The 12,222-nt window shown below is 46.1% G+C and overlaps 1 protein-coding gene across 3 annotated transcripts in view; it reads left to right on the top strand.

Annotated features, from left to right (window-relative positions):
• Positions 1–12,222, top strand: part of sts (steroid sulfatase (microsomal), isozyme S) — a 50,092-nt gene that overhangs the window by 8,539 nt on the left and 29,331 nt on the right. For all 3 annotated transcript variants that reach the window (XM_056595469.1, XM_056595467.1, XM_056595468.1), the window contains exon 2: positions 12,018–12,221. In XM_056595469.1, coding sequence (XP_056451444.1) covers positions 12,049–12,221 — 173 coding nt within the window. In that variant the 5' untranslated portion in view covers positions 12,018–12,048. The remainder of the gene's footprint in view (positions 1–12,017; position 12,222) is intronic.

The raw sequence follows: 12,222 nt of genomic DNA, 5'->3' as shown, positions 1-12,222 counted from the left end.
AATGCATTATCCGTTACGTCTGAAGACTCATCAATGGCTAAGGATGGGGCACTCTGAACAGCTGCATGAAGCTGTGACAGTGCGTCATATGATAACATTTCGGATTTTCTGGTTGTCGTTGCAGCTCACATTGGGATTTGCTTAATTTTTTCACACAATTCATCCCTTTGTTTACTTTCAAGTAATGTCTCGGCAGCGGCGTTCAAGCACTCCTTCACAACAGTCGTGTCACTGAAAGTTTTTTTATGTTGCCCCAAAATCCATGCAATCTTATGTGAGCATTCATTTGCACGTTGCTGGCCTGTAAATGAGTGTGTGAAGACACTCGTAGACCTCTCATACTGAGCTCTCAGCTCGGATATTTTCCACGCTCTTACTTCTGGTGATACTTTTCCTCGAAGGATCTGTGTTTGGATTCGTAATGACGCTTAATATTCCTGCTTTTTATCAGCGCCACGGTTTCAACACATAAAAGACACAACGATGAACAAGTATTGGTCAGTCCATTCATCTTTAAAATGTCTGTTTTCGGGGTCAACTTTCCTTATTTTCGAGCAAGCCATTTTCTCATTCCAAATCGCTCTTCCGGTAAACAAAAAATTTGATTGGCTATTTTTTGAGTGACGCTATTACGCACATGCCGTGACAGACGGAGGGAGGGGGGGGAGTTCGGTGAGTGCATGATCTTCGCTCTGTGAAGATCATTGCTTTTTGCTGCTTTTATGCTGTACTACAGACTGCCTTTCAATTTGTATTTCAGTGAGAAATGATTTTACTAACATAATCATGCTTTGTATAGTGAAATCATAAAAAAAAATATATATATGTTTTATTATTTTAAATTGGTCATGGATAGGACCGTCACTTGGTCCGGACCCGGACCGCGGCCCGCCGTTTGGAGATGCCTGGTCTATAGCATATAACCGCGTTGTCTGATTACAGTTTAATGTAACAGTAAGCTGACAAAATCGCTAATTAACACCACAACTGCAAATTAACCACACAGAGATAACCATGGCAACCGGTCAAACAAATTTTATTCTTGCCATCTTTCTGCTCGCGCATCCGCCGCGTTGATAGACAAATAATCCCTCTATAGTACGGGCGACCTGATTTCGCGGCCTGGGTACGTCAGTGAATTCTTGCCGTTGGCTTATTTTTAAAATTTCCTTTATATTAGAGAAATTAGGCCGAACAATTGGACGACCGGGTGTAAGTCCGACTCATTACCTCTAAACTATCTCCATGATTTCTAATCTACAGTCAATATTACATTAAAACATGTTACGCTTAATACTACTTATTCATTCAAAAGAGCTGTGATTTTATTGCCAGGCGGCCTCCCTGTTTTTATTAATGATAACGGTGTTCCCTTTTTGAGTTATTATATGCTTGTACTCCTCATAAACTTCCACAAGCAGCCTCTGTTTGCCTCTGGAAAAGATCCCGCTCGGTCCTTTTCGGACATTTGATCCATGATTCGACATTCAGAGTTCTGGGCCTCGTTTCCCGATAACGATGGATCTTCGCTCGTACGATCATTGTCACGATGGATCTTGCGAACCATCGTGAATTTCTTTGGAGCGTTCCCCGAAACTCTTAACATGAACGCGCGTTCACAGGGCTCCAGACTGCGACCAAATCGTCGCATTTTGCGACCAAAATTTGAGAGTGTGCCGAATTTGCCCTCTTCTTTTTTACACGTTAAACGTGGAAGGAGCGCGTCAATGAATCCGGAATCTTTAGCAGGCCAATGAGTGTAATGAGTGTACTGTAAGTGGCTAATGTGTCGAGGTGGAGGGTGCTAGAGATTATCAAGCGCGCGTAAACGTCTGAGCGACGGAGAAAGATTTCACAACCTGCTACGTGCGTTTGCAATGAGCAAGCAAAGTATTGACTCATTTTTCCCACCTTCGGCTAGTGTGCTAGTGCAAGTCGGTCCTGAACGGGTCTTATTTTACAAACCCCGCACCCGCCCGTACCCGTAATACTTCAAACCGCATCCGACCTGTGTTCCGACAGTAGCCCGACCAGACCCGCAATAAATTTATATCAACACCCGACCCACACCCGATGGAAAATCAGAACCATTAGATGGGAATTACACTATCTGGTGTTAGGCTTGGTGCTTTAGATCATCCACTCTTGATGGTTTTAGTTGACTCCTCCACTCCTCCACTCCAGGAGTTTGTCGGGCCTGATAATGCATTCTCAATGGAGAGGCGAGCGGGCAGAAAGGAGGCTCAACGTCCTGTCAAGCGGCACGACAAGCGGACTCACTCCCGGGAAACTGTCGCTTCCATACTTGTCGAACACATGCATGCGCAAACCTGGAAACCGTTGGGATAGATGAGAATCACAATAAAATGTGACACTGAATTTGAAAAAGCACATTGTAATTTCTGCATCTATTATCAAAATAGTTATTATTAATACAGTGAAAATTTGTAGAAATGTAAATAATTGGTTGGCATGTTGATTAACGGTGTGTGCCCCTAAAATGTCTGGTTGCGCCCCTAAAATTTTCAGTTAGGGGCCACAGTGCTCCTAGTGAAAAAAGACAAGTCTGGAGCCCTGGTTAACTGCACTCACGACTAAGGCTGGGACAACGCGTCGACGTAATCGATGACGTCGACGCATAAATTACGTTGACGCGAAAAATGCACGTTGATTCGAAAAACCCAAAACAAAGATGGCGGCGCCGGAGCGTAGTAGCAACGCGAGTTGCTCCTCAGACTTTCATAAGTGCAAGCCTCCAAAACGCTACGAGAGAGAGAGAAAAAGAGAGAGGGAGGGACAGAGAGAGAGAGCGAGAGAGAGGCTTCAGAAAGGGTGTTCTCAGATAGTACAGTGCACCCTAGTTATGTTTATGCCAAAACCACAAATGCTATAGGCCTATATATATATATATATATATATATATAGCCTAATTATATATATTGCCTATAGGCTATATATATAATTAGGCTATAATTATATCATTTAGCGTGTAATGAGACAATCTATAGCCAAATTGTCGAAGATGCCCGAGAATCTCCGGAGATATCAGCATGGGAAATCGGCGCATCAGACCCATGAACCTATAAAGAAAGACGTCATCTCAAGCGGGAGAGAACGTTTGCAGTGCTGGTTTGTGTCACAAGTACAGGGCTCTCATGTCTCATGCATTCGGCGTGAGACACATGCAATTCAACCCATGCACACGCTCAAACCTGGTCTCACGAAAATACGTGACACTGTCACGTTATTTAATCTATTGAAACGTGATCAGGGACATGTAGGCCTATTTTCTCAATTTTGTATTTCAATTGGAAGTAGGTTATTTGTCGTGTCACTAAGCACGACTTCCAAACTAAGGTTCTGTCCGGGAGCGTTCTCCCTAATGTCCCTTATGGAGCTCCGTACAGATCATTCATTGTTGAAAATTGTCTGTGATAACTAACAAATGACAGCTTTTGGCCACCCGTTTCTACTTAAAATTGTCTGTGATAACTAACAATATGACAGCTTTTGGCCACCCGTTTCTACTTTCACCTTTGATACTGAGAAATTGTGACAATACAAGGATATATTAAATGCAGGTGCGCTGCTCTGTAGGCAAACCACAAAGGAAAAAAGGGTAGCTGCTTCATCTATTCTTTTTTAGAATTGTATGTCTTGATGTTTATTTTATGTAGCCATCTATTCTCTTGTTTTTGGCTATGTGAATGAACGTCCGCGTCGATGCCTCGCAAGTCCAGTGTCGCCACGGTCTGGGGGAATACTTCTATTCTGATTGGCTGCAGTGCGTGCATTAACTCCTGATATAGCCCTACAGACACCTGCTAAGTAGTTCCAGTCAGTGTTTAGATTCTCTGCCCGAGCCCGAGCCCGACGCAGGCCGGGTCGGGCCGATATTTCCCACCACTATACTCGGGCCGGGCGTTTTTATTTTTATTTTACCATTGGTTTATTGGCCTAATCTGAGGAGAAATCTATGCCATAAACAGAAATACTATAGGCCTTTATTACACGGGTCTTCTCAATGCCGTGGAACGCTCCGTTCACTTGCATGGGTAGTAGTCCGGTGACTTGTCTACCCCAGCGTCTTCCGTTGCTAAGCGACGTCACCATCTTTGCGGACAAATTATTTCTGTGCCGATCAACACTACGAATGGCCAAAAGACTTGTATCCCCCCCCCCCCTTCAATAAATACTATGGCAGAATTATTATTATTATTATTATTATTATTATTATTATTCTCATTCAACTTGAACATGTGTTTTTACAGTAGAGTGGTGGAGGGATGACGTATGTTGGCCAACCCGGAAGTGAGCGTCACCCTGGATTTCCTCGACAAAAGCCAACGGGTTTTGCCATTGGATTTTGGATTATTGCAGAAACATTTGCATCTTTGAAGCACCTCCTCAAAAACTGAAAATAAATAAATAAATAAATAAAAATAACCGTGCTGCAAAGAACGAAATGTAAACCAATGCATTCTGAATGGGAGTGTTTCTCCGATTTTTCCATGCTACACAGAACGAAATGTAAACCCATGCAAATAAAGACTTCATGGTCATAATTTAAATATCGTTAATCTCCTGAGTGTGTAGGGTGGTATTCTATTTTTTTCAACGGGGCTGCATCCAGTCCCTTGACCGTTATGGTTGCTATGGTGGTTGCTATCGACCGCCCCCTCTAATCCTTACATGGCTCTAAAAACCACGCGGCAAAGGAGCTGCCGTCAATTGTGTTGTTTTTGTTGTAAACTAGGGTCCGATGGTTAGAAAATAGACAGATATTCCATGGTATCCTTAAAAGACAGCTTGGATGTTTTTATTTTCTGCAGTTTAGACTTCTTCTGTAACCTATTTTTGTAAGTAAAACACCAAGCTCATTGATTTAACGAGGCAGGGTTATTTGAAACAATTTATTAAATAGATATTTGTGAGATGTCATTACTTCTCCTGAGTTTGCTTCCTATTTATGTCGATTATACATCCCTACTGTCCACAAGCATCCCCCCCCTCCCCATATGGATTTGGAGAATTGTTGCCACGTCCCAGTGGTGGAGGTATCATATATATGAAAGAGGGCATTCAATTATACTATAATGATCAATTAGGAGGCCGAAGCCCTGAAGGAAGTGATGCAATAGGTGACTGAGTCGACAACATTTAAGTAAGCTGTGCCTTGAGGTCTCTAAAGGTGCGAACACACCAAGCGCGTTACTCGCGTACGACGCGTATAAAATTGGCAATTTTTCCATAGGGAACCATTGGTTTACGCGCGTATGAGACGCGTACACGCGTAAAGCAACATTTTACTCGCGTTAGGGGCGTATGAGGCGCGTATATATACGCGCGTATATATACGCGCGTACATATACGCGCGTATATATACGCGCGTATATATACGCGCGTACATATACGCGCGTACGCGAGGAGTTCAAAAAATTTAACTTTTTACGCTCATACGCGCCGCAATAGCCAATCAGCGTTGAGCTTGACCCGACGTCACTGGCAGAGAGTAGTGAGTTTGGACAGAAGCATACGGCCGACATCTTTCTTTATTCTGTGTGGAAATAGTAACATAGTTACGCCATTAAATGCTTTTATGGAAACATTTTTAGCGAGAAATGTGCATTTTACTTTCATAATGTTCGCTCGGTGAATGTGAAGGATGTTTGGTTTGATAGTTATGACGAAGAGGGAACGCTCCGTTCACTTGCATGGACAGAGTCTCTGGTTACTAAGCAACCTCAACGTCTTGGCGGACTATATATCTGCTGATCAACACTACGAATGCTGGAAACACACCAGACACACCATGTGAAGTTATTTAACCAGATTATTGTTATTTATATCCGATATTATTTAATCTAATCCGATCTAAACTCTATCACCCAAACACCACGGCGTTTGGGTTTCCTACCTCGGACTCCAGCGCAGCCATGTCCATGGCAGCCACGGCCGGCAACTTTCTTTATTCTGGGTGGAAATAGTAACATAGTTACGCCATTAAATGCGTTTATGGAAACATTTCTAGCGAGAAATGTGCATTTTACTTTCATAATGTTCGCTCGGTGAATGTGAAGGATGTTTGGTTTGATAGTTATGACGAAGAGTGAACGCTCCGTTCACTTGCATGGCCAGAGTCTCTGATTGCTAAGCAACCTCAACGTCTTGGCGGACTATATATCTGCTGATCAACACTACGAATGCTGGAAACACACCAGACACACCATGTGAAGTTATTTAACCAGATTATTGTTATTTATATCCGAGATTATTTAATCTAATCCGATCTAAACTCTATCACCCAAACGCGACGGCGTTTGGGTTTCCTACCTCGGACTCCAGCGCAGCCATGTCCATGGCAGCCACGGCCGGCAACTTTCTTTATTCTGGGTGGAAATAGTAACATAGTTACGCCATTAAATGCGTTTATGGAAACATTTCTAGCGAGAAATGTGCATTTTACTTTCATAATGTTCGCTCGGTGAATGTGAAGGATGTTTGGTTTGATATGACGAAGAGTGAACGCTCCGTTCACTTGCATGGACAGAGTCTCTGATTGCTAAGCAACCTCAACGTCTTGGCGGACTATTTCTCTGCTGATCAACACTACGAATGCTGGAAACACACCAGACACACCATGTGAAGTTATTTAATCCGATTATTGTTATTTATATCCGAGATTATTTAATCTAACCCGATCCAAGCTCTATCATCTACCCAAACACAGCGGCGTTTGGGTTTCCTTCCTCGGACTCCTAAATCCAGCGCAGCCACAGGCTGGGGGGGGGGGGGGGGGGTTTGGGCGGTCTCATCTACGCGCGTATGCGTACGCGCGTATCTGACCATTTTTGACACAAAATGGTCAAGCAACATTTTAGGTGCGTTACGCGCGTACATGGTACGCGAGGTACGCGCTTGGTGTGTTCGCACCATTATATATCAAAGGGGGTCTCAAAGGATGCATACGCTTCAACCTGTGGCTACAGCCCTACAGGAAATGACTCAGCAAGTGCTCCATCTCGTTGCACCTGCACCCAGTGGCTCGCTTGCAAGATTTTGACCAGGGTTGTTAAGGCCACAGGTCGATCGTCATTATCACAGGTTGGTTTACTCTTTTTGGGCACAGGGCATATGATGGAAGTCTTCCAGACTGAGGGGATAGAGTGTTCCGCCAGTGAGCGGTTAAAAAGGTGGCAGTAGACACCAGCAAGCTGGTTGCTGCAGGCCTTCAGCAAGCGGCCACAGATCTGGTCTGGCCCTGGTGCTTTATTTGGCTTCATCCTTCTCAACAAAGACATACCGGAACAGGAAGTTAATGACTCTATTTAGTTGTAAACCTATGGAAAGTTGTTCTTATTTATAACCAAACATCTGGATTAAGTCAAGCAGACATCTCGACGTCGCGAAAGAATGCGATCATACGAGTGGGCGGACCGCGAGTGTATTTACAAGTGACGTCGCCCGGGAGCCCGGATATACGAGCGCATCATTGAAAACAAAGAAACAAAAATACAAAACTGTGAGACCAAGGATGAATGTGCCTTGCCCTATTGAGGAGTGTGACTATGTGGCTACACATGCTGAATCAGCAGTGGTGGTGGCCATGACGAACATACACACGACCATACACGCTGCAGCCCCTAGGGAACCACGGGCAAATGCCAAAATGGAGAAACTCAGGCGCCCGTCCATAGCGTTGGCTGGAACAGCCGAGACCTGGTCATACTTCCTAACCCGCTGGGGTGAGTACAAGAGGGGCACTAAACTAATTGGATCAGATGTTGTCACACAACTGCTATATTGCTGTGAGGAGGATCTGAGAAGAGACCTCACCCGTGCTGCAGGCAAAAGCCTAGTGGACAGTAATGAAAAGGACGTTCTCTCTGCCATTAGGGCACTCGTTGTCCGTGCAGAAAACACAATGGTAGCTCGAGTGGCCCTATCTAACATGCGACAGAGACACAAAGAGCCCATCCGATCATTTCATGCTCGCTTAAAGGAAGTGTAAATACGAAATGACAAGCACTAAGGATGGGTGTGACCAAGTCAACAACTTCACAGAGGAAATATTGTGCGATGTGATCGCCAACAGCATAGCAGACCAAGAAATACAGCTCAATCTGCTTGGCGAAAAGAATCAGGATATGCCACTAAAGGACATGATAGAGTACATCAAAGCCAAAGAGTCAGGAAAGCGCTCAGCGTCACGCCTGCTTGACCCTCAGAGCACGGACACTATCAGCAGCTCATATCGACGGGGGAAGCAGCAGGACGTCCGCGCCAGGGCGGGCGCCAGAGCGGAGAAACCCAAGGTCAAGGCCGAGGAGTACGTGCATCTACTGCGGCGAGGCAGGCCACAGCAAAACACCTCAGTGGCACGCCAGGCGCGCCGAGTGCCCCACGTACGGCAAGACGTGCTGGAAAGGCAACCGTCAGAACCACCTTGACAAGGTCTGTCTGGGTGGCCGTTCATCTCGGGCCGCCGTCGTCAGGTTCGCTGGTAACAGCAGCGACGCCCGAAGAATGGAGACGCGCCAGATAGCGTACGTGGGCGATTAGGGCGATACTCCAATACCGTAATACGCCGGACCCTGACACAAAGCTATACCCGGCGATGTGTGACTTCGGCCGGCCCATCCGCGACTTCATCCCGATTGCCCCCGGGAGGTACAGACCGCACGTATCATGATGTGAGACGCTGACAGCAAGGAGGCCCTCCGCAAACGCCGTATCCGCACAGCTGGCACTTGGGCGGAGCACACCAAACGCATCCCAACTCTCGAGGTGGGGGACTTTGTCCGCGTACAGAACCAGACGGGACTTCACCCTAACAAGTGGGACAGGACGGGCAGTGTCGTTGAGGTGCGCCAGCACGATCAGTACGTGGTCAAGATTGACGGGTCGGGCAGGGTCTCAGCTCTGAACTGCAGATTCCTGCACAAGTTCTACCTGCTCCACAGCGACCGGCCCCCACCTCGATCGATCTATGACGATCTGGCATCCCGCGTCGCTGTACCAGCACTTATTGCAACGCCGCAGCTGCCTGGTCTTGCGAGCGGCCAAGTAAGGCCTGTGACAGAGTCAGGGCCCACTCCACCACCGGCGCTGCCACCTGCAGGCTCTCCCCGGCGCGGGATGCAGCCCACCTCTATCCTGCCAGTGGTGCCGGCCCAGGGCGTCCCTCGTACGCCCCGCCAGCCTCTGTGGCCCCTGTGGCCCCTCTCCCACCGCCGCCCGACGTGTCACCGGCGACAGGCTTGCGCTGGTCCACCAGGAAGGCCGGTGTGCCTGCCTGGCATAAGGACTTTCCTGTGGGGTAGTCTTTAATGGGTTCTGTGGGCATTGGGTTCATGTTCGACTTTCCGCTCGTTTTTATGGCACATAGTGTGTACAACCGTTCGTTCAATGCTGTGTTTTTTTTATCAGCCTTTGTGTTAGAGTGTTAAAGGCTCAGGGGGAGATAGGGAATATTGCACTACGGTCCTCTATGTTGTTGCACTACGGTCCTCTATGTTGTTGCATATAGCGGAACAGGAAGTTAATGACTCTATTTAGATGTAAACCTACCAGCACCTTCAGCTGCTCATGACATGTTTGGTTATTGTCATTTCACTGCTGTCGTTCATTAAAGCAAGTGAACAAATGGAAAGTTGTTCATATTAACAGCAGAGTAGCCTACGAAAAGAATAGACTGCAATAATATGAATGCTTAAGATATTAAACCACAATTGATTAGGCCTAGGCCGACATATGCTTTATCAGTCCTAATCCTGAATGCACTGTGCATACATTTTTTCACGGCATTTCCCCCCCTGAAATAATTCCAAATATCAAAAATCCAAAACAGCTTGTGTGACAACTACATTTATCTTAATGTGCTGATCCTGCCCATATTGTTGGGCAGGATGAAGTAGGCTATAGGTCTTTTTACACTGCCAAGCCGGTTCGGTCGCAGTTTGGCACTCCCGTTGATTTCACCTTCTTATCTCAAGTTTCCTGTGTAAAACCGAGGGGGTCAAATCCCCTGTTCTTCACGGGGCCGGGTTTCTTGGTTCACTGGGGAAGGCGGGGCTCCGCATGGAGTCTCTGACCTCTTTAGAATAATTTATATTATTGCATACTCCCGAATGTTTAAATTTTTTTATGAATGAAGACACCCGCATGCAATAATGAGTTCACATCTGAGTGTAGACTACAAATGCGAATAACTATGGTCAGGGATTTTCGTTACTTTCTAGACAGGGTCCAATAAATAGTGAACTTCATCACAGCCTCACCTGCACCTACAGTGCTTAATGCAAACAATCGCAACAAAAAACACCTGTGGAAATTCTCCGACACCCGCTGGTCTCAGCATGATGCATGTCTACAGTAGCCTATGTCTTCTGTCATTGATCAATATGAGGACATTTTAACCACGATGGTTGAATTAAAATCAGAGGGAGACAGCAAGTGCAGCTTGAAAGCGACCTCCCACACAAGAGCAATTGCACATTTGAATTTTTTATGGGCCTTGTGACGTGGCGTTTGATCAGTACATTTCGGCTGCGGATGTGTTTTTGGAATTTTAAATTGCTGCAATAAATAATGTTGTTGTTGACTTCGAACATGTCTCTATCTTTGCTGTTTAAATCTAACATATGAGTAATATATCGGCGGGAACCAGTGTTTTTGGTTGCGAAATTGAGCCAGCTGGGCATTCCGTGGTATTGGATGTGTTTTAATAAAACACATCCAATACTAATATCCAATATAATAATGTCCGCTGGTGACGCCCCTGAGGCTATAGTAGGCTAACGATGCTCTTAGCATCCTACGAGTACCCCTGGAGTCCTCGTTAGCTACGAGCATTTTCACGACGTGCGTTACCAACAATGCTTTCGGGAAACGTGTGAAAACTGTACGATGCTCGTACGACGCACTTCACGACCCACTTAGGCCAACGATTCTTTCGGGAAACTGGGCCCTGAGCAAGGTGCGGCTGAGTTGGGTTGATGGAACGGCTTTAGCCTCAAGTAGAAGTTGGTGTTAGTTCTAACCGGGCTTAATCAACTAAGCACCGCTTTCGATAGCAACTTTGATGGAATACCCCTCTGCCTGATTCTTTATTATTATTATTATTATTATTATTATTATTATTATTATTATTATTATATTATTATTACCCCTCCTACTTATTGTATTTTGTATACGTCCGGGTCACTTAATGTACACACTTATTGTATGTCGTACTAAGTTATTGTCTATAGTTGTGTAGCAATGTAGCATCTTACTCTAGCTAGCTCTGTTGTGTACAGGGATGGGTTAACTTAGTGATTGTTAGTGCTTGGCACTTGCTTCTATGAACATCCTTAATGTACCGACATAGATATATTGTGGTTTCTCTTTCTTCTGAAAAATTGACTTATTGTATGTCACTCTGGATAAAAGCATCTGCTAAACGCCCTGAATGAGAATGTAAATATATAATAATAATAATCTCTCATCTCATCTCATCGTCATCCGCTTATCCGGGGTCGGGTCGCGGGGGGAGCAGCTCAAGCAGGGGGCCCCAGACTTCCCTTTCCCGGGCCACATTGACCAGCTCTGACGGGGGGATCCCGAGGCGTTCCTAGGCCAGTGTTGAGATATAATCTCTCCACCTAGTCCTGGGTCTTCCCTGAGGTCTCCTCCCCACTGGACGTGCCTGAGGAGAGACCCCCTTACCCCATACTCCCGCAGCACCTCCCACAGTTTCTCCCGGGGGACCCGGTCATACGCCTTCTCCAGATCCACAAAACACATGTAGACCGGATGGGCATACTCCCAGGCCCCCTCCAGGATCCTTGCGAGAGTGAAGAGCTGGTCCGTAGTTCCACGTCCGGGGCGAAAACCGCATTGTTCCTCTTCAATCTGAGGTTCGACGATCGGCCGAACCCTCCTTTCCAGCACCTTGGAGTAGACTTTACCAGGGAGGCTGAGAAGTGTATAATTATTATTATTAATAATCTGTTCAAACTGCTGCATCCGACCAGGTGATAACTTCAGAGGAGGTGTTAGGCTGCCATGAAGGGACTGTTTACCCCGCCGTGCCTCCTCCTCTTCCTCCTCCTCCTCCTCCTCCTCCCGGTCTCCTCTGCCACCTCCTTCTGGGCCAAGGAGAAGCCCAACATCGTCCTCATGATGGTGGACGACCTGGGCATCGGAGACCTGGGTTGCTACGGAAACAACACCATTAGG

The sequence above is a fragment of the Gadus chalcogrammus genome, chromosome 7 (genome assembly GCF_026213295.1).
Source record: "Gadus chalcogrammus isolate NIFS_2021 chromosome 7, NIFS_Gcha_1.0, whole genome shotgun sequence".
Classification (NCBI taxonomy): Eukaryota; Metazoa; Chordata; class Actinopteri; order Gadiformes; family Gadidae; genus Gadus; species Gadus chalcogrammus.
The sequence above is the reverse complement of the archived record's forward strand: the minus strand, read 5'-3'. Positions and strand labels throughout refer to the sequence as shown.